We start from the raw sequence: 27830 nt of genomic DNA on the forward strand, positions 1-27830 counted from the left end.
AAACTGAAGCTCAGAAAAATATTGTTCTTTATTCCTGTCAATGGGCAATAACTGGCAGGTGGAATGGTCTTTGGACTCAGTGCTTACTCTGTCAACACACTAATCTTCTGAGTTGCCAAGATCCCCAGCCTCCCATGTGATTCACAGTCCTTATTAGTCGTTATTAGTCCTCTCTATTGCTTAGTCAGCTGCAGAGAATACAAGTGCAAGTTCAGGGGCAGGGCTTGTCAAGATAGATCAGTTAAAGAGGCGGAAGAGAGAACCAAAATCAGCTCTGACCTGTGACTTAGAGAAACACACTTTCAAGGCCTGCATGAACCATTTTACTTGTTCCTCTGGAAACAGCTACTGTGTACAGTGTACAGAGTGCTTGCAAAGTGTTTGAAAAGTGTAGGTTAGTGTGTACATGCAACTCCTTTGGACTCATGATAATATTAATCTTAATATTTCTACATTATATATTTTATCTGTTTATTTCAATATATTTAAACTATAATTTGCCTGAGTTAGCAAAACAAAATAAAAACAGGGCAAATGACATACATTTTTAGAATTTTAGTATCATTCTTTTTTTTGAGGGGGGCAGTCTGGAACTTTAACTCAGGGTCTGGGCACTATCCTTGAGCTTCGTTTGCTTAAGGATAGCACTCTACCATTTGAGCCACAACACCACTTCTGCCTTTTTCTGTTTATGTGGTACTGAGGAATCAAACCCAGGGCCTCATGCATGCTAGGCAAGCACTCTACCAATAATCCAAATTCCCAGCCCAGTATCATTCTTTTTTAATGAAAATTTTATAGTTGGTATCTGAGTATAGTAACTATAATTATATATCTATATGTACTTTGTGCTTTGTGACTGCTTTGCATGTATCTCTTTTTGTTATTTTGTTAGGTGTCAAAGTTCAACAGAAGTTTATTATATAGTCCAAGTTGGCCTTAAGCCTCCAACTGCATGGGGTAGGCCTGTGGCACCATGCCCAGCTTTCTTTTTCTCATAGGCATTAGATTTATTTTCTTTCTTTATTTTTTTAGAATTTTTATTGTAGAGTTGATATACAGAGGGTTACAGTTAACATGAATTAGGTAATGAGTAATGAGTACAATTCTTGTTGAACTATGTCTCTCCTACCGGTGCTCTCTCCCGGTCTTTCCCTCCCATCCCCACCCACAAGATGTCCAATTCATTTTCCACATAGTGTCTAGTAAATATCCCTGTTGTATTTGTTCATCCTGTACCATCTTTTATATGTTCTCCCTTACCCTCTCAAATATAAACAAACTAACAAGACAAAAGGCAGTGTATTTTCTTAACTGATAAAGTGTGCAAATTGTGTAAACTAGTAATATGTAACTAAACATTATTGTCATATAGCTAGGTACTTATTTCATAAAGTTTTTATGGTTTTATAATAGGATTTTATCTTCATAGCTAAAGTCCACCTGAGATAAGTAGCTATTTTAGCAATATGAATTTTGTGCTCATTTACATTCCTGTCATTTATAAATCCTTCAGAGTCTGCTGGTAGCATTATATTGTTTTCAATCTATCCTTTATAAAATCTTTTCTAAGATATTTCAGATTTCAGTTTTAGAGCATACTTCATTTATGTAGCCTACTTAATTTCTGCTTCCCACATTTTTTTTGTAAACACTTGATTTTCCTATGAATTTAAGATCTAGGGAAGGTTTGCTCTGTGAAGTCATGATGAATAAGACACAGACGCAAATTAAGAACTTGGCACTTTTTCCTCTTTGCTTCTTTTCCCCCACCACTGTCTCTGTGGACCACAGAAAATTCCTAGTTACTTGCACCAATGGAGTATGATCCCAAGGAGGAAAAGTTGGCTTTACTATGTGTACTTTAATCTTCTTAGTGTGTATGCCAGTCCTGGGGCTTGAACTCAGGGCCTGGGCACTGTCCCTGAGCTAGTGCTCTACCACTTGAGCCACAGTTCCATTTCCAACCTTTTCTGAATAATTTATTGGAGATATAGACTTTCCCACCCTGGCTGGCTTTGAATCTCGATCCTCAGATCTCAGCCTCATGAGCTCCCAGTGCCTGGCTCAGTACTTTAATGTTTTACTAATGATTAACATAAATTTACCTAGCCTAAATGAATCAGTTTAGATGCATATATTGCATATGCACACACACACACACACACAGTAGGTATTTTATGTGTTATTGATATTCATAATAAGTCTTTTAATAATGCTGTATTGGAAACTTACAAATGAAGGATTTGAGGCATAGAGATGCTAAGTGCCTTTCCCAGGATCATATGAGTGGTTAGTGATAGAGCCAGAAATCAGATCCAAAGCTGCAGGGTCCATGTCCTTGACCACTATACTTACTGGGCCTAAATAGAAAGCAACACAGAGAAACTGTCCATCAGCAAAACTGCCACAATAAGGTAACTATTTTAATAAATTAAGCTTGTTATTGATATGAGCATCTTTTTTTTCTGAGTTAAATTTTCAGATAATTTTATGATCAGTTTCAGCATCATAGGGTATGCATTTGTTGGCATTTGTCTTGTATCCAAGGCACTATGTTAAATTTACTGGTATAATCTCTCCTGAGTTATTCTGAGAGAAGTACTGTATGTAGGTCACTGAACTTAGTCTCATTAAGACAGGCCTCTTGTCTGTTTTGTTCACTGCTACATCTTGTACTAGATGCCCAAAGGTGGAGGTGCTAAGCAGGTTTTGGGGTTATTCTTGTTGTTTGAACACTTGTGCATGGCCATGTGATGAGCGTGCCAGAGTCAGAACCTAAGCCTGGAGAGCTGCAGTCCATTCCGTGCTCTAGTCCGTTGCTTCTTGTGCAGGCAGGTTTGGATGTGGGTCTGTCAGTAGTCTTGGAGCTTTTAAGTGGAGAATTCATGTGATATGAACACTTTGAGCAAAGCATCTATGTCAAGATGTATCATGTAAAGTAAAGGATTGGAGGAAGGGAAATTTCAGACCATTGTATAAATCTTCATGTAGTTTGGACTGACAGAATGTCAACTGTAATACTTCGGAGTTCGAACTGACAGACATGTTGACTTAATTTGGGCAGGAATTGTAGGAGGGAAGGTAATTAAAAGGTTTCAGGTCTTGGTAGTTGGACAGCAAATAGATTGAGAGAAATAGGGGAAATTATTAACTGAAAAAGGAGGTCAAGAAGTCTTTTTTTTTCTTTTGAGTTTATATATGATCCATTTGTTTTTATTCATATTGAATTTAAGATGATGACAGCAGCCAAGCAAGCAATAAGTTAGAAAAGATGCTTGTAATCCCAGCACTTGGGAAGTGGAAGCAGGAGGCTTGGGAGTTCAGCCTAGCCTGGACTACACAATGAGGTAGAGGCCAGCCTGGGATATATAACAAAACTCATTCTCTAAAATCTAGAAAACACATGGTGGATCTGTTATCTAGCTACTGAGCAGGTAGAGATCAGGAGGATTATGGTTTGAGACCAGCAAGCGCAGGGAGGGCGGGGGGGGGGGGGGGAAGGGGGGGCGTCAGTTAGTGAGATCCTGATCTCAACACACAAGCTGGGCATGGTGATACATGCTCTAACTACAATAGGATACAGCAGCCCTGGGCAAAAATACAAGAATATCTGACTATCTGAAAATAACTCAAGCAACAAAAAGGACTTAGATCCTGACACCATGTCATTCACGCCTGTAATCTTGTGTACTCAGGAGGCTGAGACCTTAGGACCTCAGTTCTAAGCCAGCTCAGGCAGGAAAGTCCGTAAGACTCTTATTTCCACTAAATAAACAATCAAAAAAGATACAAGTGGAGCTGTGGCTCACAAGTGGTAGGGCACTAACCTTGAGCACAAAAGTGCTCAAGCATCCAGTCCCATAGTTCAAACCCCACAACTGGCAAAAGGAAAAAAAAAAAAAAAGGGACTTGGGCAAGATTCAGATGGTAGAGTGACTGCCTAGTAAGTGCAAGGCCCAAGCTCAAACCCTAGTATTTCTGACACCCCAAAAATAAGACTGGGGATGTAATTCAGTGGTAGAATGTTTGCTTAGCATGAACAAAGCTAGAATTTTATCCTGAGCACCATCAAAAAAAAAAAAAAAGAAAGAAAAAAATACAACAAGTTACTACTGTATTTGAATTTTAAAAATTTTACTTATTACAATAGTAAATTGCAGTAACTGAATATTTAAGTAAAATTCAATAATTCTGCCCCTAAAATAGCCAAACCATTGAGCATATTGCTAACCTAGTGGAACAACATGGCAGCGATATCTGGTGGACTCTTCCTCCTGAGCAACTTCTTCCAAAAGAAGTCTTAACTCAGGTAAGCTTCTTTCTGTATTTAGCAGCCTTTGTGGTATTTCACGACTGAAGGACAATGTGAGAGACCGTTATAGTCCAATAGTGATCATATAGTAATGGGACATTAATGAATTGACTTAATATAAATGGGAAGCCGTGCAGTCTGGGAGTGGGTATGGAGTTTGGCAGCAAACTGTAGCATTGAACCAGGCAGCCATGATAGGCTTGCTTGTGATCTCACTGGGGGTCAAGACTGATTCTGACCCACATAGTCCACAAGGTAGATGTACTTGAATCAGAGAGAATAGCCTCTCACATTGAAACTCAAAACTGTGAGGTATATGGCTGATAACCAAGTGGCTGTAGTTCCTTGCACATGCCAGCAGAGGGAGCTCTGCTGAACAAGGAAATGCTTCTGAATGCTCTAGGTTTTATTGGAAAATGTGGATTTAGTTTTTATTTCCATATCTTCAGTCCTCAGACAGTCCTTACTGTATGACTGTGGTCTTTGTGTAAGAAAGATGTTTTTCCATTCTCCACTAGGCTGGCGGTCCCGAGGCCTTGGAGTATGTGCCAGGACAGGACATCCTGGACATATGGTTTGAAAGTGGAACCTCATGGTCTTACGTTCTTCCAGGTAATTCCTAAAAATCAACTCTGCCCATTAAGGAGTTGTGAAAGTACAGAGTTGTTGCTTAGAGAGCTGTCTGTAATCAAACAGTTTTTTTTTGTTGTTGTTCTTTTGCCTATCTAGAAGATCTGCTATAATTTTAGACCTGGAAGCATCCTTAGAAATTATTTAATCCAATAATTTACAAACTTGGTTTTGCTTTTCAGGATGAAATTTTTGTTTAGAGTTGTTGTTGTTGTTGTTGTTGTTGTTGTGTTATATGGGGAATTGGACCCAAGATCTCACCCATGTTAGACAAATGCTATGCCACTTGAGCCATGCCCCATCCCTGAAATTTCACTTAGAACTACAACATATAGGATAGGTAACAATGGGAATTTTTAGCCAGGCACGATGGTATGCACTGGAATTCTAGCACTCAGAAGGCTGAGACAAGGATTTATGTGATGTTTCTCCGTTGTCTAAACCAGTTTGTTTTCCCTCAGCCTACTGCTTGGCTACCTCAAGGCATCCAGTTTATAACTGAAATAGCAGAATCCTCACCTTAAAAAGAAATAAAAATAATGGCTGAGTGCTCACTCACATATAATTCTAGCTACTCAGGATGCTGATATGTAAGGATCACTATTTAAAACCAGTTTAGGCAGAGAAGTCCATGAGAGTCTTACCTCTGGTTAACCAGTAGAAAGTGGATTTGTGGCTCAAGTGATAGAGTGCTATTCTTGAGCACAAAAGCTCAGGGTCACCACCCAGGCACTGAGTTCAAGCCCCAGTACTGGCAAAGAAAAAAAAAAAAAGGTAACGAGGGATAGAAATAGAGACTGAGAACAAAAGCCAATAGCAGGGGCCTGGGAAGTGGCTCAGTGTAGAGTGTTTGCCTTGTGTGCATGAGGCCCTGGGTTCGATTCTTCAGCACCACATAAGCAAAAAGAAAAGAGCCAGAAGTGGCGCTGTGGCTCAAGTGATAGAGTGCTAGCCTTGAGCTGAAGAGCTGAGGGACAGCGCCCAGGCCCAGAGTTCAGGACCCACAACCGGACCCGCCCCCCCCCCCCCCAAAAAAAAGAAAGCCAGTAGCAGTTGGGAAGGGAGAGAATAAAGGGATAAATATGACTGAAACATTTTATACATATGTTTAAAAATGGAATAAAGAATCACGTTAAATTATTTTTAGTCAGAGAGAGGCGATAAAAGTAACAGGCAAGTTGAGCACCAGTGGCTCACACCTATAATCCTAGCTACTCAGGATGCTGAGATCTGAGGATTGTGGTGTGAAGCCAGTCTTGGCAAGAAAGTACTCATGAGACTCTTATCTCCAATTAACTACTCAAAAACCAGAAGTGGCACTGTGGCTCAGTTGGTAGAGTGCTAGCCTTGAGCAAAAGAGCTCAGGGACAGCACCCAGGTCCTGAGTTCAAGCCCTACAACCGGAGGGGGACGGAGAACAGGAGTGAATTTGATCAAGGGACAGTGTATGCATGTATGGAAATAGAGTAAAATCCCTTTGTACAAAAAAAAATCAGAAACAGTCTGATCAATCATTTTTCAGTAGGGAAAATGAGATTTTAGGAAAGCCAAATGTGGTTATAGTCACCTCTTTCTTTGTGAGTGTTACAGTTCCTTTTCTAGATTACGTTGTCCACATGTCAGCAATCTTCTGTCCAAACTCACTAGCTATACAACACCCTGAGTACACTCAATATAAATGATGGACTTTGTGTGATAAGGTGTCATTGCCGGTTGATAGATTGTAACTAATGTTCCACTCTAGCCAACAGTGTCAATAATAGAGACACTGTAGGCAGGGTGGATGAGAGCTATATGTTCTGTTCAGTTTTGCTGTGAACCTAAAAGCGTACTTTTAGTTATTATTTTGGTTTAAATTATGTTCAGGTACCACATAGGTTAAGTAATAGTTTTGCCATATTCCTGTGTGCTGGCTCTAAATTTACTTTTTTTTTTTTTTTTTTGAGAGAGTTTCCCTATGCTGGTCTGAACTCACCCTTCTGCCTCGGTTTCTCAAGGGGGGCTGGGATTACGGGTGGGTAGGAAATGCTAACTTTTGTTACATGGTTAAGTGTTACATTTCTTAGAATTCTAAAACTTCATACTTCCTACCACATCATACATAACTCCTAAGTATGTTTTTAAATTTTTGAGTGTTCTGTTCAAGAAGCAAAAAAGATGAAATATAAAACATAAACTGCAAAAAAGCTTTTTCTCCCTCTTGTAAACTTTAGATACATAATTTGCACAAAGGATTTAGCATTATATATCAAAGCTTTGAAATAGTTGACGGAGTAGGTATGTTTACAGGAATCTCTGCCGCAGAATAAGCAGTTCTGGGTGAAGATTTTGTGTCTGGATATTCCTTGCAGGGTTATTTTTTCCTAACCATAATGATTTGAAACAGTGAACCAGTGATTACCTATAAAAAATGATTCAAGCATTTGTTATGCATACATACAAGATAATGATATATAGACATTAAATGGAATATTTATGTATGAGTGGAAGTATTTCAAGTACAGGATTCACAGTAGCAAAAGTCAGGGAGAATGTCTTGATTTGCAACTCCCATCTGTATTTGTATGTATAAACAAAGCCTTGGAAGGAAATATAAGATGATAAAATAATTATGTCTGTAGGGGAAATGTTTATAATATTCTTTTTTTCTTTCTTTCTTCTTTTTTTTTGTTGTACAAGAACTCAGGGCTTGGGTGCTATCTCTTGGCTTTGTTGTTGCTCAGGGATAACACTGTCCCACTTAAGCCATACCTTCCAGTTTTTTTTCTTTTTTCTCCCTTTTTTTTCCTCCCTCCCTCCCTCCCTCCCTTCCTTCCTTCCTTCCTTCCTTCCTGCCTGCCTGCCTGCCTTCCTTCCTTCCTTCCCTCCTTCTCTCCCTCCTTCATTCCTCCCTCTCCCTCTCTCTCTATTTTCTTTCTTGCCTGCCTGCTTGCCTTCTTTTCTTTTCTTTTCTTTCTTTCTCTCTCTCTCTTTCTTTCTTTCTCTCTCTCTCTTTCTTCCTTCCTTCCTTCCTTCCTTCCTTCCTTCCTTCCTTTCTTTCTTTCTTTCTTTCTTTCTTTCTTTCTTTCTTTCTTTCTTTCTTTCTTTCTTTCTTTCTTTCTTTCTTTCTTTCTTTCTTTCTTTCTTTCTTTTTTTCGTTGTGGCTAGTTACTGATAGTCTGATGGATTTTCCTGCCCCAGCTGGGTTTGAATTGTAAACTTCAGATCTCAGCCATTTGAGAAACTGAGATTGCAGGCATGAGCCATTTTTATTTTGTCACTTTAAGTTACTGTAAAACAATGTTTATTTTTTTAGGTACTGACCAAAGAGCAGATTTGTACTTGGAAGGAAAAGACCAACTTGGGGGCTGGTTTCAGTCTTCTTTACTAACAAGTGTGGCAACAAGGAAGAAAGCACCTTTTAAGTAAGTATCCCTGAGCTCAAGGCCAATGACTTTGCGTACCTGCCAGTGTAGGAAGCCCTGTGCTGGGTAATATGTATATATGCATAGGTATGATGCTATATAAATGCAACATTAACAAAATTAGAGCTATTCTTCTTCTATAAGAAAGCACTATGGTCTTCTGTCACATTAGAAGAAGAATTTAAAGTAAGAAAAGAAGCTGGCATGGCAGCATATACCAGCCACTCAAGACAAGAGGATTGTTATTTGACATCAACCTTGTAAAGTTATGTGAGATCCATCCTATCTGAAAGAGCAAGTAAAAACAAAACAGGCTGTGGCATGACTCAAGTGGTAGAACCCCTGCATAGCAAGTGCAAGGCTCTGAGTTCAAATCTCAGTACCTCCAAAAAAAATAAACAAAAACTCAAACAAGCAATAAAGGTAAGAAAATGAAAAAGGGAAAAAGAAGAGACCTCACCAAAGAAGTCATTGATGAAAATTTTAACTCTTCAAAAGTTGTCATCAACTGGAATAGAGGGGAAAAGCTATAGGTCTTGAACTCAGGTGAATTCAGGTGAGATTTAAACAGGAATGTAGGGAAGGATGCTTTAATCTTACTTGTGATACCCACAGTGACTAGTAAACTGAAACATTACTTAGGGAATTTTCTTAATTACTGTGTTTTTAGCTAGTACAGATAATTACTCTTCTTATTCAAATTGGAGAGCAGTTTAATCAGAAAAGTTATTAATAACTTAAAGTTTTTGCTACCAATAGTGACATATCCATCCTAAAACAATTTCCACATCTCTTCTCTAATGTGTTTCTTTAATACCCATCAGAACAGCAGATGCTGTTTCTCCAGGTAATTTTCAGGTGGTTGTTCTTTCAAGACATGCTTTTCCTTCATTAGTTTCAGTGACTCTTCAATATTGATTCTTCAACATGTAATACGTCAGGAAATAATGTGTTTAATGAGTGGAAACTCCTCCAGTTTTCTTTGCAGAAGTAGAGAGCTCACTACTTAACTATCCCTATCTGTTAGCCGCTGAAAACCAACCTTTAAGAAAAGCTTTCACCTATAATCAGTCAAGGAAAAAAAAAATCTGACTTGGGTCCAACTGGGATCACCTTTAAATTACGCATTATCTTCAAAGGAATTATAATCATGCTGTCATTAAAGTAGCTAACTCACCTTCTTAGGACAGTGGTTGTCCATGGGTTTACCCTCGGAGAAAAGGGAGAGAAGATGTCCAAGTCCCTTGGGAATGTCATTGACCCTGATGTCATCATCAATGGAGGACAGGTAGGTCCTACCATTAGAAGCCATTTGATTTTTGTTCAACAGTTCATAATTGGCAGCCCGAACATAAAATGCAGTAACTTCAGTATAAATAAACACATAAGAATAAAACTATCAGGAGCTGGGTGGCTCAGTGGTAGAGTGCTTGCCTTGCATGCCAGAGGCCCTGGGTTCAATTCCTCAGCACCACATAAGCAAAAAGAAATAAAGCCAGAAGTGGCTCTGTGGCTCAAGTGGTAGAGCGCTAGCCTTGAGCTGAAGAGCTGAGGGACAGCGCCCAGGCCCAGAGTTCAGGCCCCATGACCGGACCCCAAAAAAAAAAAAGAATAAAACTATCAGCCAGGAATTGGTACTATAATCCTAGCTACTTAGGAGGCTGAGATCCGAGGACTGTGGCTCAAAGCCAGCCCAGGCAGGAAAGTCTGGGAGACTCTTATCTCTAATTACTATTAAAAAGCCAGAAATGGCTCTGGGACTCAGAGAGGTAGAGCACTGGCCTTGAGCACAAAAGCTCAGGGACAGTGTCCAGGCCCTGAATTCAAGCCTGTCTCCTTACTCTTCCCCCCACACCCCCAAAAAAAGAAAAGAATACAACTTACCTTTTCTAAAGTGTTTGCTGCGCTCACTGGAATTGACGTCATTCTGTTTGCGTGCTGCTCCTCCGCTGCAGGATCAGAGCACCGAGCCTCCCTATGGTGCTGATGTCCTTCGCTGGTGGGTCGCTGAGTCCAATGTCTTCAGCGAAGTCACAATTGGCTCATCCGCGCTCAAGGCTGCCAGAGATGACCTTAACAAGGTTAGAGCCATGATTCCCCGGTTTCCCAGTGGAAACTTCACTAACTCATTGTTGTAAAAATGGATGCACACTTTCTCTGGCATAATAAGACTAAGTGAAAAGGAGATTGCAAGTTGTGAGCATTTAAAGATATTCTGAATTAATTTGCTGAAAACGCTACTAGTAGCTGGACATGGTGATGCACGCCTCTAATCCCAGATATCTGGGAGGTGGAGATGGGAGTCAGCCTGAGCAAAAACTTGCAACACTCTCATTTCACAAAAATCCCAGCATGCTGGTATATATCTACAATCCTAGCTATATAGGAGGAATAGGGAGGGGAATTTTTGTCTAAGGCTAGCCCCGGTAAAAACGTTAGACTCTATCTGAAAAATAACTAAAACCAAAAGAGTTAAAGACAGACTGGTAAAGTATTTGAGTTGAAATGCCAGTACTTCAATAGATAGATAGATAGATAGATAGATAGATAGACAGATAGATAGATAGATAGATAGATAGATAGATAGATGAATAAATAGATAAGTAGTTCCAAAAATTTCTTTTCATACTTTATTAACACAAAATATAAGACTGATACAAAATTATATTAATTTTCTCTAACAGACATTATTTAGCCATAAAAATCCATTGCTTGTTTGTGTAAGGGTTATTGGAAAGAAAGTTTGTTTATGTAGGAACAATGATATGTTAATATCTGTAAGTGGTTGTAAAGGGGTTTTAATTCAATTGATCAGTGTCACCTTTTCATCATTCTCCCCCATCTCTCCCAACTCCTCCCATCTCTTTTTACAGTCTCCCGCCCTTTCTCTCTACAATGGGTTTAAAATAATGTATCCTATGAAGGAAGTAAAGGTTGGATTAAACTTAATAGACTTCTTGTGGAATTTGAAATCCCCATGACATTTATCCTACTGTACTCTTTCTCGCCTTCAATAGCTTAGAAACACACTCCGCTTTCTTCTGGGAAATGTGACTGGTTTCAACCCAGAGACAGACTCCATTCCTGTGGACGAAATGTATGTCATAGACCAATACATGCTACACCTGCTTCAGGACCTGGCCACCAAGGTAACACTCGCTTTAGGAGAACAGAAATGGCAGCTATGGGGTGCTGAACTGTTGAATGTTTTGTCTGACCAGGGCAGACATTATAGAGACAGCAACTGGAGCTGCTTAAGCTTGCTAAACTGCAACACTCCACCCCTCTTCTCAGTGACCTCCAGTAGGAAGTGTTTGAAAGCACAATTGAGGGACACGGTAGAGGCCGTGGACTAGGCTTTTCCAGGCCTCACTTTCCTCTGCTTCCCGAACAGAGAGGACTAGAGATGTATTTTATTTATCTGAAGATGCATCCCTCACTTCAGACAGAGCTGAAATGATTATTTTTATGTGTCTTAAAATATTTGCTCATTGTCATATTTACATAAAGAGGCACAAGTAATTTGTGCTTTCTCAAAACTGAAAATGTATGCCCTTAAAACACAGGCACACATGTCTGTTCTGCTCAGATCAAAAATAAGTCAGAAGAGGTGGGAAGGGAAGGGATAGTAGGGGAAAAACAAAGGAGGGGATAGCAATGCTTGATAGGAAATGTACTCATTACCTTGCTCATACATCTGTAACCCCTCTGTACAGTATCTTTACAATAAAAAACTAAAAAAAAAGAAAATTAAAAAAAGAAAAAAGTAAGTCAGGCAGCCAGATGCCGGTGGCTCATGCCTGTAATCCTAGCTCCTCAGGAAGTTCAAAGCCAACCCAGACAGAAAACCCTGTGAGACTCTCATCTCCAAGCAACTGCCACATAGCTAGAAGCAGAGATGTGGCTCAAGAGTTCCAGTCTTGAGAAAAACAGCCAAGCAAGAGTGTGAGGCCCTGAGTTTAAGCCCTAGTACTAGCACCAAAACAAATACCAACCCCTCTCCCCCCAAACCCAGATCAGGCAATTGTGAATTATTGGTAAGTTGCACTCTTAGCTATTTAAAAGTGGTGTGATTCTGTCACTTAAACTTGAGGGCTGGGATGTCACCCAGCACAGCTCTTGCTCTGTATGTGAGAGTCCCTAGGTTCAATCATCAGCACTACAAATTCACAGCAAAGCAAAACAGCACGGTCCTTTCCTTTCATTGCCGTTGGGTGCTCTCTTACAGCTTGCAGAGTGGAGTAGCCTTTCATTTATTCACTTTTAAGACATTTTTATAAAGGAACATTTCACTTATGTTAATATTCTTCCTGTATTTATTCCACATTCCAAATGTCTTTTGACTTGAACCTCTAGATTACTGACTCCTACCAACAGTATGATTTCGGAAAGGTGATTCGGCTGTTGAAAGCATTTTACACACGAGAGCTCTCCAACTTTTACTTCAGCATCATCAAGGACAGGTAGGTGTGACTGTCAAACGTAGTCAGCAAGTGTTTTTTGAGTGTGGACTCAGGCCTGGCAAACGTTGGGGCCCAGTTATGACAAAAGTGGGTGCTGCACAGCCATCAGTATTGGCCTCCAGTTACCCTTCGTTATCAGGCTTTACTTACCACTTACTAGCTTCATGATCTGGCTCATCTGCGAGACACAGGACTTACCACAGAATGTGGTCACGGGCCGAAGAGATGGCAGAAGCAGTAGAGGAAGTGCTCAAGTAGTGATGGCTGCTAGTACTGGGGTAGGAGCGTCGTGCTGTGCTGGGGGGCTAGCACATCGCCCTGGACGGAGGAAGGGCAGTGACACAGCAACATTTGCCAGGTCAGGGCGTCCTTTAGACCGTGCCATGCAGAACCTCAGTGCTGCGTGTGCCGATTGCGTGTGAAGTGCTGTGTGTCACTGGGGCAGTGGGAGGGAGGTGTCAGCCTGTTCAGCTCCAGAACCCCACATAGGGATGGACTGTGGCTGCGTTCCTCCCCCAGCGCACTGGCAGCATTTGGGGGTGAGGGGCAGTTGGAAATGCCCGCAACTAGCTTTTTAGTCTGGCCCGCAGCTGCCATCCACCTGCAAGTCAGAACTGGATGTGGCATGTGGGTTTCTTAAGAAGTGGCACAATCTGATCATATACAGTACTTCATATCAAAAGGAACTCCAGGAAATGGAAACCCGAGGTGTTTTTCTTTGTTGATATTTTTGTTTCTTTTTTGTTCATTTACTTCTCTGTCTTTGGGAGAGCAGGGAAGGGGCACAGAATTTGGAGGGTCAAAGCAGGAACAAATGCAGCAGTGGTACTCACTGGATACTATCTATGTTGAAAATGTATACAACTTGTGGGTGGAGATAAGAGGAAAAAACTGGGATAGAATGAGGGAAGACGTGACACTGTCCAAAAAGAAATGTACTCTTTTTTTGGGGGGGGGAGGGGTCCAGTCGTGGGGCCTCAACTCTGGGCCTGGGTCTTGTCCCTCAGCTCTTCAGCTCAAGGCTAGCGCTTTACCACTTGAGCCACAGGGCCACTTATGGCTTTGTTCTTTTTGCTTATGTGGTGCTGAGGAATCGAACCCAGGGCCTCAGGCATGCAAGGCAAGCGCTCTACCGCTGAGCCACCTTCCCAGCCCTGATGTACTCTTTTTTGTCAGTTGTGGGGCTACAACTCTGGGCTTGGGTGCTGTGCAAGCGCTCTACCACTTGAGCCACAGTGCCACTTCCAGTTTTCTAGTGGTATATTGGAGATAAAGAGTCTCACGGACTTTCTTTCCCAGGCTGGCTTTGAACCATGATCCTCAGATCTTAGCCTCCTGAGTAGCTAGTATTATAGGCGTGAGCCACCAGCACCGCGCTAAGAAATGAACTCTTTACCTGACTTATGTAACTATAATCCCTCTGTACCTCACCATTACAATAACAATAAAAAGTTAAAAACAAAAAAAATGCAGGTGGGCACACAGGGAGCGGGTGGAGCATGTTGGTGTGTGAGTCGCGGGGGCTGTGGAACTGCAATGCGTGCGGCATGGGTGGTGCTGACGGCCGCGCTCACGCAGGCTTTACTGCGAGAGTGAGAACGACCCCCGGCGGCGCTCCTGTCAGACGGCACTGGCCGAAATTTTGGATGTGCTGGTTCGGTCTTTCGCTCCCATCCTCCCTCACCTGGCTGAAGAGGTGTTCCAGCACACTCCCTACCTGAAAGGTAAGTGGGATTTGTTCCCAAAGTGCCAACCCCCCCCCCCCCCCCCCCACACACACACACACGGGCAGGGGTTAAGTACTCCACGTAGCTACACACCTGTCTGTGTACTGGGCGAGGATGGTGGCAGAGTGCAGCTGACCATCTCTAATGCCCCGGACGGGTAGCAGCAGCTTCAGAATGCCGACAGGTCACTCGTTCTCAGTGCGCTTATGCATGACCCAAAGTATATTTTACTTGCAAAAACTTGGGAATATTTTGGTAATAGTTTATTTTCCTCATGATTGAATCAAGCTATTAGAATGTTAGAATCTGTGCAGAAAGGAGAGGGTGAGGGGAGAGTCACTGTAAATATTCCAGCTCTAGACAGGCGCTGTTAATCTTGGGATCTCTCTGATACTTTCCATCTTCATGTTGGTAGAGACGTAGACTGCCCCCATGGTGGTTCATCACATGATTCTCAGAAATAACTGCTCCCTCTTGCCAGCACCAGTGAATCCTTAATGGTTACAGCCCAGGTACATGTCAGTCTGCTCATTCTTCTTCCAAAGACCAGAGTGTCTTCCGCACGGGGTGGATCAGCACCAGCTCTATCTGGAAGAAGCCTGGGCTGGAGGAGGCGGTGGAGAGCACGTGCGCCATGCGCGATTCCTTCCTCGGAAGCATTCCTGGCAAAAACGCCGCCGAGTACGAGGTCATCATTGTCATAGAGCCCGGGCTGCTCTTTGAGATCATGGAGGTATGCCACCCACAGGCCTTTGCACGTGCCGCTAGTCATACACAGCGTCACCTGGAACTTGCTTATAAACATTATCCTAAGGAACTTGATTACTAATTTAGAGATGAGGATTTCTGTCAGTCCTGCCATGTGGATGTTATCTATAATTGTTTCCTACATTTTTTTCTTAGAAGAGGCATCCTCTGCTCATGGGCACAAGCATGCTGTTCTGTAGGGACAGGAAGTTACAAGAGTTCCTGAAGTGAACTCTCAGGGTTAGAAGGTTGCACACAGGGGAAATGACAGTAGTCATAGCAGACTATCATACCAGAATACATAAAATTTCGGAGTTTTGTAGTAAAAGTAAGGTGTATTTGAGTATTTTGTCAATATGGACCAGATTTGAAACAAACTCAAAAATTACATCTGTCTCTAATTCCATGTGATCTGGAGAAAATATTTTGTTTTGCTTTGTTTTATTTGAGGTAGTGTCTTACTGTGTAGCTCAGGCTGGCCTTGAACTTTCTGCTTAAGACTTTGGGGATTACATGCACACACTATTAAGCTAGCAAACTATCCTGTATATCTCAGAGCATACATCCCATTATTATTTTCCAAAAAGGCCCATCAAAATTTCTTTCCTAAACATTTTTTTTCGTCCTAATATTCTTAGGGGTTAATTGGCTAGCTTACGCCTAACACATTACTGAGAGTTTTTTCTTTAGTTAATGCTTAAGATCAGAATTGGCACTGAATATCTTTTTTAGGTTTTACTGACAACTTTTTCTAAAAAAAAAATAAAAAAACTTAGCCTCTAATTACGTTGATAGCCTCAATTTTCATGCACACTTTTTAGTGGTACTGAGGTTTGAACACAGAGCCTCAGGCTTACTGTGCCTGTGCCCCTCAGCCTGTTTTGCTTTAGTTATTTTCTTAATAGGGTCTTCCATTTTTTATTTTGTGTTGGTTGGGTTGTGAGGCTTGAACTCAGCCTGAGCACTGTCCCTGAGCTCTTCAACTCAAGGCTAGTGTTCTACCACTTGAGCCACAGCACCACTTCTGGGTTTTATGTGTTTGTTTGGGCTTGTACCTCAATCCTCCTGTTTACGCCTCCCATGTAGTTGGGATGGCATGTACATGCTGCCATGCCCAACTTATTGGTGTGGGGATTTCAGTTACTTGTCTTGCACTGGCTAGCTTGAATTGCAGCCCTCTGGGATTACAGATTACTGCACCAGCCCAAGTTTTTAATAATGTAATTAAAGTAATAAAGATTCAATGCTTACAATAGCTAGGTTATTGGTAGATTATTGATAACAGAAGAATAATTATTAGTTGAGCACTAGTGCTTCATGCTTATAATCCTACTTAGAAAGTTGAGACTGGATGATTCCCATTTTAAAGCCATAAAATTCCTTGAGACTCCAACTTTAAAACTTAACAAAAATCTAGGCTTAAATTGTACCTTCAGTGATGGAGCCCCAGCCAAGCCAGCATGAGGCCCTGAGTTTAAAGCACAGTCCTGGCCAAACCCCTTACCCCCGAAAGAAACAAAAAAAAACCAAAAAAATCCAAACACGAGTATTAGCATGTTAAGCTTTGGAAGCTGGGAAGTGTTGACCCTTCATTTAGTACATGAAAACACTGAAGTTGTGAGCTCACACAGGCTGTACCAACTCATCCTGTACTTGTCCCTTACACACTGCTAGCCTGGGCCTCAGTTGTTGTAAATAGTAATCTGAAGATTATAGCTTGCTTTGGATCATACCAGAAAAAGTATTTGAGACTTCTTTCAAAAACCACATGTATTTTCCTAAGAATCCCAGGAAGTAGTTGTCACTTAAGAGTCCTGCGTCTGTTGGCTACTAATTGGGTGAACCTACTAAAACCAAACTAATCTCAGTTTCATGGGTATGTATTTTAAGGAATATCACAACTCATTGTGAAGGACAAAATTACAAATAAAAACTGTACTAGTGAACTTGGCACTGGAGATTCACACCCATAATCCTAGCTACTTATGAGGCTGAGGATGGGAGGATCGTAGTTCCAGGCTAGCCCAGGCAGAAAAGTTTGGCAGACCTCTTTTCAACCAATATTTGGACACAGGGTCAGTAAAGTCTGAGTCTCCATTTCAGTGAAAGAAGCTGAGCACAATTGAACACGCCTGTCATTCCAGCAGCTGTTGGAAACAAAAGAATAGGAAGATTGAGGTTCAGGTGTGCTCCCAGTCAAGAAAGAGACCCCATCAAAAACTAGTGCATACAAGGACTGGACACATTGCTCAATGGTAGATTTCTTTCCTAGCAAGTTTGAGACCCTGAATTTACTACCACAATAAAATAAAATACACACCCACAAAAGTGTATCAGACATCTAAATCCAGTGTACTTTAGGTTTCTGGGTACTTAGATCATAACCATTAATCCACGGTGTTAAAACATGTCTTTGTTTAGATACAGTGTCTTAATTCGCGCTCAAATGTCAGAAGCATGATACTGGAAAAAAAGTATTGGCTATGAGACTAGACCTGAGTTGCAGCTTCACTATTGGTTGGGAAGCAGGTAGTCTCTGCCTGTTTACTCGTTTGTAAAGTGAGGATGGTAAACAGCACATGGTGTGTGTATGTGTGTATGTTAGTGAAGGAAAGCATAGAAGATATTCCAGTAGATATCCTACCTCAGTTGATGGTGAAAATTTAACTAGTTAATTGTCTGTGCTCACTTCCAGATGCTACAAGCTGAAGAAACCTCCAGCACCTCTCAGTTGAATGAGCTAATGATGGCTTCACAGTCAACATTACTGGCCCAGGACCCACGGGAGAGGACTGCGGATGGAATTGAGCTTACCGGGACATTCCTCATCAATTTAGAAGGTAAGAAGCATGTGATAGCAGCAAGTAGTGTCTAGAGAACTGAGTTATCCAGCTTTCAGTGTGAACTATTCTAGGGGCTCATAGGGACTTGAAATATGTTTGTATGGAAAGTGTCTAAGCCAGACCTCAAGTGTCCTTGCTGATGACCTTGGGAAGTGAAGGCTAATGATAGAAGACAAATTCACTTGTTCTGAGTGACCATCCATGTCTGTGTCATCTGCTTTACTCTCATTTCCCATCCGTGTCCCTGAATACTTTGATATAGTGTCCTAGGATCTATCTTACCTAGTACCTATCTTACCTGCCCAACCCTGCAGTACTGATTCTGAAATGTCCTCATCCATAGCCCAAATTAGAGTAGGACTTAACCATGCTTACTCTCACAGCAGCTGCAGATAGCTTTAATAGGGTACTTTCTATCAACTTGGTTTATCTGCATGAATAGGAGCAAAGAAAGGTGGGATAGAATTAGTAGAGTAAGCAGCAGGTGTTGTAATAGATTTCAGGTGCCCATGAGAGACAGGAAGCTAACTTGCAGGTGTCATCTGAATTTCAGGCTTGGCAGTAAGTACTCTCTCTATGAAGATCTGGCTTAATATGATTTTCAAAAACTTGGATGGGGAATATTAGGATCGAAGCTAGGGCTGTGGGTATATCTGCGCCCTCTCCCATACGAGTTGTGTACCGAACCCCACCTAGTTTTTCTTTAGGCAGGTTTTGCTTTTTGCCCAGGTTGGCCCCAAACTCAAGATCTTCCTGCCTCTATCTCCCAAGATCTAGTCACAATCTTAACCTAATTTTTTTTTTTTTTGCATGACTAGAAGTAATTCTCTTGTACTATATTTTTCACAATCAGTGTAATATCTAAGTTTTAGTATTAGATAAAGGCCTTTTTGCCAGTCCAAGAAGTTTTCAATACAAGTAGTCTCAGTCATTTAGGCTATTAAAAAAAATCCTGTCACAAACACTGGTGGTTCATGCCTGTAATCCTAGCTGTTTAGGGGTCTGAGATTTAAGGATTGCAGTTCAAAGCCAGCCTTAAGCAGCAAAGTCCATGACACTCTTATCTCCAATTAACAGCAAAAATATTGGAAGTAGAATTGTGGCTCAAGCGGTAGAGCTCTAACCATGAATGAAAAAGCCAATCATTTAAGCCCCATGCGTGTATGGACACATGTATGCAAAAGTCCTTAGTCAAGTGTATGTATCTGGAGAGGCAATGTGACCCATCAGAACTATACTTGGACTGAGAGCTAGAAAGCCTGCTCTGCCTGAGCAGGTACAGAACTCAGTGACTTGGGTAAAAATCAGCTAGTTTGATCCCTAGGGCTCCCTCCCTCCTTGGCTGTCTTCATTCGCCAAGTAATGTCATCCCATCATTGTGGCAGGTTACTAGCCAAATGATGCAGAAGCTATCACAGCAGAAAGTCCTAGAAAAAGGAGCCCCAACTAAACCAATAAGGCAGTAGTGAAACAAACTGAATTGGTCTATTAGAAATACTCCCCCTGTATTTTTGTCTATAGGTGGTGATATTCGTGAAGAGTCTTCATATAAAGTAATTGTTGTGCCAACTTCGAAAGAAAAATGTCCCCGCTGCTGGAAGTACACTGCGGAGTCTGCAGACACACTGTGTCCCCGATGTGCAGAGGTGGTTGGTGGAAAGTAAGACTGGTGCTAGCAGCTTTCTGGGAACACTCCCAAGAGTACTGATGGGATGCATTAGTATAGGGTCGGAAAGAAATACAAGGTTTAGATAAGGAGTGGAAAAGTAATTACTAAAGGATGAGGGCAAATGAAATCTATAAAAGAAGTATTTCCTGCTTCTTGAGAAATAATGATGTATATATATACATGTGGATATACATATGTATGTGTATACATATATGTATCTGTATCAGACTTATTCAGAACACGGACACTGAATATACTGCTTCCAATATGGCTCCACAGAATATGTTTTATATTTTCTAAAAACCTTTTTTGACTCAGTGTTTTAAGTTCTTGATGTCTGAAAATAAAGGCACTCTGGAAAACTACTGAGTGATGTCAATGCAGTGTTGGGACAGTGAACAGGTGGCCTGCATGAGTGGGATGGGTGGCCCCTGAGGTGAGACATCCTCTGACCTTTCAACAGCCAGCGACTGACTGCTGCATCAGACCTTTCAACAGCCAGCGACTGACTGCTGCATCGGACCTTTCAACAGCCAGCGACTGCTGCTTAGGGGAAAAAATCACCACATTTATTCTTTAAGAGGAGAAATTTCTTAATACTTACGTCTGTGAGTGTTAAACAAGAAAGCTGAAAATTTATTTCACTAATATACAAGAAGTTCACAACAATGAACACAGAAAATAGCAATATATACAGAATTTCACACTGCTTACAGTACAACAGATAAAAGGACATTTTATAAACAATCCAGTATAGGATTAAAATCTTTCTGAGAATGGCTAATTGACTCAGCAGACATTTATCTGTTAGGAGCTCAGAAGCCCTCCGCCCCATTCCTGTTACCAGGAGAGGCCTGTACCTCTGCTCTGGGGCACTGTGAAAGTATCTGTCTCTTATAAATGAAGAGGACCACAGCAACTGCCAAATGAACATAATTGGCGTAAGCTTTTTATTATTAAATCTTAACTTTTCTTGTGATTTTAAATTACAATTCATCAGTTTTTAAAAAGGCAATTTAAAAGGATTGACTTTGATCTTAGATGAATGTTATAAAACACAGATTTTTTTTCTCCCCCTTTTTCTAAATCTGAAGCATTTAGGAGCCTGGTGCTATATACTTCCTTATGTACATTTATCTACATCTTCTTTACCTACTTCTCTATGTCTAGGTGTAATTTGTAGTTATAATTATTTGAACACCTCTTTTAAAGTAGACTTTAGCAGTGTAAAAAGTATGTAACTTTAAGGAAGGGAGTGTCTATAGGAAACACTGGTGGTTATTGGCTTCTCTGAACCTGGGCTACCTGTATATGCCTATTCTATGTAAAACCTAATTCTGCTATTTGTAGCTCTTCGTGTAATAAATGTATACATAAATATTAAATTATTATTATTTTTTGTGGTCCTGAGGATTGAATCCAGGGCCTTCTAACTTTTTTGGGCTGGCCTCAAACTTGAGATCCTTCTGGGTCTGCCTCCCCAGTAGGTGGAATTATAGGCATGTGCCACCATGACCTGCTTCGTTTTTCTTTCTTGTTATCAGATTTATTTTAAAAGCCCTTAGTGAAGCAGTAAAATATTTAACTGCTTTTCCTAACCATTAAACCCAGAATTCAGATTTTGTATACGTTAAGTTTTATGATGACAAATCTAATAGACTCAATGATTTGTTGAAAAAGTTCTCTGAACCATATTTCAGCTTTTTTTTCAATATCCCTAGATTTGATTATGGAACCTTCCAGAGTAAGTTTTTATTACTATCTAAAATGCAAGTTCACCCTCCCCCCAAAAAAAGTATAAATGGAATTAGTATCTATAACCCCAAGTTTCTTTGACCACCCTCCTAAATTCATACTACTTTGAGAGTATTTTGAGAATCACAGGAAAAACTAATTCCTTAGAACAATTGTAACAAGCGACTATATGAAGCTCAATGCACTTACAGGATTCTAGGCTGTGTCTGGCAGGGGGAGGGGAGATCAGTGAGGCAGGAGGATGGACCAGCTCAGGCTTTTCCCCGTGCTGCTTCTCTATGCCACCCGCACCTCAGACTCAACATGTCTACCACAGCCACTCAACACCTGAGATATTTTTCTTTCTAGACTTGAAAGTTGATAGCTACATAAACAGTTAAGTCGGATCTTGGTTGAAAGTGATCTTTTAGTAAAAAAATTCATGTTTGGATATTATATCTTTGAAGGAAGTCCTCCTCAACTGTGCTCAATGCTAGAAATGGCTTTACAAGAAGCGAAGAAACCAAGTTCTGTATCACATGCGTGACTATGAAAACCTGTGACCCATACTGTAGTGGCACAGTGTGGCTTCATTCCAAACACGCACCACAATACATACTTGTATTTTTGGAGTTCAACACACTTCTTACAGACTTTTGGTTAGTTTGGTTTGGATCAAAAACTATTTATTTAGGGCTGGGAAGTTGGCTCAGTGGTAGAGCACTTGCCTTGCATGCCTGAGGCCCTGGGTTCGATTCCTCAGCACCACATAAGCAAAAAGAAAAAAGCCGGAAGTGGCGCTGTGGCTCAAGTGGTAGAGCACTGGCCTTGAGCTGAAGAGCTGAGGGACAGTGCTCAGGCCCAGAGTTCAGGCCCCATAACCGGAAAAAAAAAAAAAATATTTATTTAGCACTTGGACTGCTCTAGGCACTGTAGGGTACAAAATTAGTTGTACTGTATCCTTTCAACCCGGCTGTGAGGTAGGTTTGCTAAAGCTAGAGTATCAATAAGCACTTTTCCTGAACATTCTCAAGGACAGATTACACTACCAACCCTAGGAGCAGACATTTCTAAACACTTGTAGGAAAAATAAAGGTGGACTGAAGTATTTTAGAATCCCCTCCCCTTTCTACATAAGTTTTACAAGATAATACATTTTTTTTTTACAATTTCCTGATGTGGATACAACTTGGGCAAAAAAGCAAGTTTTAATTACATCCTAGTGATTTTGCTGCATTTGCATCCCAGATCCTCTGTTTTGGCAAGGACTACAAGTTACGAGTGCTACCCGTGTCCCTTCTGAAGGCCTCAAACACCTTCCTCTCCTCCTCCGATGGCAGCACTTTGGAAAGGTGCTGGCAACACCCAGCACACCCAGGAAGAGAACTGTGCCAGGAGTAGCCTGTTAACAAACTTGCTCAGCACTTTAAAGGAAAGCAGGATGTTCCTCTAACTTTGCATATTGTGACTGGACATGAACACATTTAAATCTTGTCACAACAAGAGTATGAAATGTAGGCTTCTACAAGAACATAATCAATAAATTATAACCAATTTAAATAGCAAAGTTTAACAACAAAACTACTGAAGGGTTTGAATTAAAAACAGTAAACATCTGTATTGTTAAGTATAGTATAATTAATATTTGTTCATATTTTATCTCTAGTATTAACCAAAGGAGTGGATTTTACCCAAGATTGCACTTTTTGAAAGTAATATATATTTTTATTTTACAAAAACAGAAAATGATATATTCCATAAAATTCCAGCTCTTACTATGTAAAATGGCCATGCACTAATTCACGTTTTAGTCACACAAGTTTAGACTATTTTCAATAGGTAAGTGTCATAAAGAAGGAATACATATGGCTTCCACAGCTTCAATAAGGTGCAAGGCTAGACTATACTGCCCGTGGTTTTCTGGCAACAGCTCCATTACTTTATTTACTAGTTTGGCGGTTGTTGTAATGGGCACTTCAGTGTTTTGAAGATCCTGAGGGTTCTGTAAATCAAACACAAAATAATCCATTAGTCATGCACTACCAGTCAATAATGGTGAATGGCTTAAGACATCGCAATAGGTATTTCCCAGTTAAAACAAGACAAAACCACAAACATTATACTCTAAACTGTAGCTCTGTGTATGTGTGTGCGTGTCTGTATATTTGAATTCAAGAACTGGGGGCTGTCCCTGAGCTTTTTTGCTCAAGCTAGCACTCTACCACGTGAGCTACTTCTGGCTTTTTTGGTAATAAGAGTCTCACAGACTTTCCTACTGGGCTGGCTTCGAACCCAGATCCTCAGATCTCAGCCTCCTGAGTAGCTAGGCTTCTAGGTGTGAGCCACCAGTGCCCAGTGGCTCTCATTCTACTGTACTTACCATTGCCTTCAGCCAAGTGCAGAGTGTGGGTGGCAGTCGAGCCAGCAGCTCCATCCCTTCTTTGGTCTGGGTGTGGAGGAGTGCATGAGCCAGCCTCTGCCCTGTCAGCACCAGCAGCTGAGAGGCCAGCACCTCTTTGTCATGGACCTGCAGAATGGCCTGCAGTGTGAACAAGGAGAAATAATACAGTGAGCACTAAGCAGTCGTCTATTCTAGAAAGTAACTGCCAGTGAGGAGATACTAGTTGACTTTTTAGCAGTGGCCATGTACATACCCAAGGAAACTTAGCATTTAAACCTGACTCTCCAACATGGGCCATATTTTTCCTTTATTACATAATTTTTCAATGCAGGAGAACTGTATAATGTCTTACTTTCAAGTGTTTGACAAAGAAGGGATTACAGTATGTAAGATGATGTCATGAGTGCTGACAGCCCTCATGAACGTACCTTGAATGACTGTGGGCACGACACTGTCCCTGCTGGGGTCCCCCAGCCCCCCTCCTGACGTCATATTTCATTACTCCTGTGTTTGACAAGCACACCGGGTTTCTAGTCCTCCACCCACCCAAGCTAGCCCCTGCCTTGGACCTTTGCATGAATATACTCTGTACTTCTCTCGTTTTCTGAGTGGCTGGCTGCGTCTTACCTTGGGGATTCAGCAGTTGTGCTCTCTCACTACCTGCTCTGGCCCTGTTTATTTTCTTCATAGCATGTAATCCTCAGAACACAATTTATCATGCTCTTCTCCCCCTCTGGAAGACTATCAATTTCATGAAGAATTGCCTGTTTTGTTTACAGATTCATCCTTGTATACTGAGCATGCCTGGAACACTTAGGAATTTATTTTTTATTGTGAAAATACTGTACAGAGGGGTTACAATTGCATGGGCAAGGTAATGAGTCCATTTCTTATCAAGCATTGTTGCCTCCTCCTTTGTTTCCCCTTCCCAGCCCTTCCCATCCCCACCTCTGCACTACCCTCCCCCCACTTAGGAATTTATTTAGCTACAATTTGTATTCCTTTTTTTCTACATTTTTGCCTCAAAGTTCTAACAAAAAAGCAAAAAGCTGTTCCGGAGACTTTACTGACTGCGCCACCCATTGGCTTTGTCACCTCAGCCTCATTAGCATTCCCGGGTCATTATTACCTCTTCTGCTAAGTGGTCAACTCCGTGGTTGTAGAGCTCCCCCACATAATGCCTTCGAACTACATCTTCGTTAACTTGAAGGTGATGGGATAAGTCCATGGCCAACCCTGGCCAGTCTGGGTCTTTCCCAGGAGTAGTTGCTGCCTCTTCTGAACAGTCCTGGTCCTTGGCCACTGAATGCTGGGCCTGGACAGCTGCACTAACAACTTTCAACAAGAACTTGAGAATGGAGAGAGACAGAGCAGTGCTTCATTAGTATGGGTTTTCTGTCAGTGACTCATTGAAATTTTCACTGTCCAGAAAAATGGAAACTAGCTCTTGAGAATACCTTGAAATTACTCATTCTTTTGAAGGACAGCTAGATTTTTGCTATCCTGTTTTTCTTCCCAAGAAACAAGAATGAAATCCAGTAACAGTAATTTACCTGTTGTCGTATAGAAATAAAATTTGGATCCATTTCCCCACTTGGTAATAACTGAATTGAAGTTAGGTCTTTGAAAAATGCATTTTTTCCCTAAAGAGAAGGAAATGAAGAAAATGCTGAGCATGAGTTATTAAGGGAGGACAAAAGAAAAGGTTTTAAAAAACAAGTCACTGAATTATGAATAGTTTATGGTTGACTTTAACTCTTTCTGTAAACAGTAGCATTTAACAGTTCTACTACCTAAGTTTTTATGACAGCTATAAAGTATGTAGGGGGCAGCCAGTGGTCCCCAACGGCCACCTCCTCTAGGGTATTCATGCCATAGACCATTCCATCCTCTAGACTGGGAGCTGGTGACTAGCTGCTAGCAAATGGAATCAGAAGTGACAGCACATCACTCCCAAGAAAGGACTGTGGCTTCTGCCTTGAGCGCTCATACATGTGAGGGAAGACAGCAACCTTGAGCTGCCCTCTGGAGAGAAACATATCTATGGCAAAGAACTTAATCCTGCCAACAGGCCCAGAAGTGGCTCACTGTCCCCATCCCAGTTGAGCCTTTACATGAAGCAATATCCCACGTCAATATGCTAACTATAACTACGTGAGACATTATGCAAGAAGCATCTAGAATCAGTCAGATACCTAACCCAAAAATTGAGGTTAGAAACCAGGTGGTGGTACATGTCTATAATCCCAGGTCCAGACAGGAGGATGATTCTGAGCACATCCTAGGCTACAGAGTGAGACTATTTCAAACAAAAACCCTAGGCTGGGGATATAGCTCAATGGCAGAACACTTGTCTACCATATTCAAGGCTCTGCATTTGATCCCTACCACTGAAAAGCAAACAAATACAATTGTTGGTGGTTTTCAGCCACTAAGTTTTGAGATCAACTGGTAAGCAGTAATAGTACTAAGCCTATGTAATCTAAATCTTTTTAAAAAAGTATTTGTTGACTCATTTAAAATATCTTAAGAGTTAAGTAGAGTAAGTCAGAAAAATCAGGAGTATCAGTAGATAGCACACAAGAAGTTCCTAGGCAGGAAATGTACTACAGAGCAAAGAGCATTGATCTTTAAGTCAGAAGACCAATTTTCTATCTCAAAATCCACCATTTTCAATCAGATTATACCTTGGGCAAACGACCCTACTACAACTGGTTATTATTTTACTGTTTATGGTACTGGGATTGAACCTAGCAAGTATTCTACCACTTGAGCAATGCCTCCCTCTCCCCACGCCCCCTTCACACCTTGAATTTTTCTTTCGAAAATAAAGTATCCTGAGTATTTTCAGATATAGCTTCCACATCTTAGATGTAGAGGTCTAAAACTATACTATTTATTATTTACCATGTGGCAAACTTGTTAATAGGTACTTTCTGTTGAATATGTTAATTAACTCATACGCAAGGCACTAAAACCATCACTCATCCAAGACAGGGAATTCAGGAGGCAAAGCAAAGTTGAGTCAGGACACAACAGGGTGAGGGTCTGCAGATCTTACATATGAGGAATCCTAAGTCCCTTAGGACATTCAAATATAGATATATGAACTACGTAGGTCACAGAGAACTGAACAACTTTTATTTAGTAAGAAAATCTGCGTGTCTGCTACCCTGCCACACCTAAATGGCTCTCAGGTCCTTTGGAACATTCACTTACCTTACTATCGAAAAGTGCAAGTGGCTTCACAGTCTTCAGAGAGAAGCGCATGACTGCGTAGAGGATGGAGCAGAGGATGGAATGGTGCTCCACCAGTGGGTAGTGGATGTGCTTCTGCTCGAGGGCCAGCTCCACTATGGAGATTGGGCCTTCCACAGAGAGCCAAGCATCCTCAGTGTCCAGGACAGGCACTTGCATTTCATCCCTGCTAACGTCTGCCTAAGGGTTTGCAGAATGCAGGACTGAATTAAGAACTGGACAAACATAGTCTACTAATATCCTGATGACTTCCTAAAGTAAAGCGTAAACCCATGTTCTATACCCCCATGATAGTAAAAGAATATCAAGTCTAATAAGAAAAATACTATTGTTGGACTTAAATCAGTCTCAAAATGAAAAATAATCTCATCACAGCAGTCTTTTCTTAAGGCCAGTGAAGTTCAGATTACTTAATATCTTAGTCACCACTCAGAATGAAGGGTCTCACTACACAGCCCAGACTGGTCTTGAGCTGCCTTAGCACTTTTACCTCTAATAATGTCTGAAGAAGATCTAAACAGGAGCCCAGGAAAGATGTCATTGCTGTGTCACTCATCCCCACATCCTGTTTCAAAATGGAACAGAATCAGTCCTGAACCAAAACAGCTATTAGAATCAGACAACAAGAAGATTCCACAC

The 27830-nt window shown here is 41.2% G+C and overlaps 2 protein-coding genes across 2 annotated transcripts in view; one reads left to right on the forward strand and one right to left on the reverse strand.

Annotated features, from left to right (window-relative positions):
• LOC138811963 (isoleucine--tRNA ligase, mitochondrial) overlaps positions 1–20164 on the forward strand; it is a 48160-nt gene extending 27996 nt beyond the window's left edge. The window contains exons 13-23 of the mRNA XM_069999917.1: positions 4210–4312; positions 4834–4927; positions 8241–8349; positions 9535–9637; positions 10305–10430; positions 11367–11498; positions 12706–12812; positions 14391–14536; positions 15085–15272; positions 17982–18126; positions 19651–20164. Coding sequence (XP_069856018.1) covers positions 4210–4312; positions 4834–4927; positions 8241–8349; positions 9535–9637; positions 10305–10430; positions 11367–11498; positions 12706–12812; positions 14391–14536; positions 15085–15272; positions 17982–18126; positions 19651–19793 — 1396 coding nt within the window. The 3' untranslated portion in view covers positions 19794–20164. The remainder of the gene's footprint in view (positions 1–4209; positions 4313–4833; positions 4928–8240; positions 8350–9534; positions 9638–10304; positions 10431–11366; positions 11499–12705; positions 12813–14390; positions 14537–15084; positions 15273–17981; positions 18127–19650) is intronic.
• A 241-nt stretch (positions 20165–20405) lies between these two features.
• Positions 20406–27830, reverse strand: part of LOC138811962 (rab3 GTPase-activating protein non-catalytic subunit-like) — a 75503-nt gene continuing 68078 nt past the window's right edge. Inside the window, exons 30-35 of the mRNA XM_069999916.1 lie at positions 27682–27756; positions 27153–27371; positions 25487–25576; positions 25063–25281; positions 23913–24071; positions 20406–23534 (exon numbers count right to left, since the gene is read on the reverse strand). Of these exons, the coding sequence (XP_069856017.1) occupies positions 23379–23534; positions 23913–24071; positions 25063–25281; positions 25487–25576; positions 27153–27371; positions 27682–27756 (918 nt within the window). The 3' untranslated portion in view covers positions 20406–23378. The remainder of the gene's footprint in view (positions 23535–23912; positions 24072–25062; positions 25282–25486; positions 25577–27152; positions 27372–27681; positions 27757–27830) is intronic.

Source organism: Dipodomys merriami, unplaced genomic scaffold (assembly GCF_024711535.1).
Source record: "Dipodomys merriami isolate MVZ:Mamm:240054 unplaced genomic scaffold, mDipMer1.0.p SCAF_551, whole genome shotgun sequence".
Lineage (NCBI taxonomy): Eukaryota > Metazoa > Chordata > Mammalia > Rodentia > Heteromyidae > Dipodomys > Dipodomys merriami.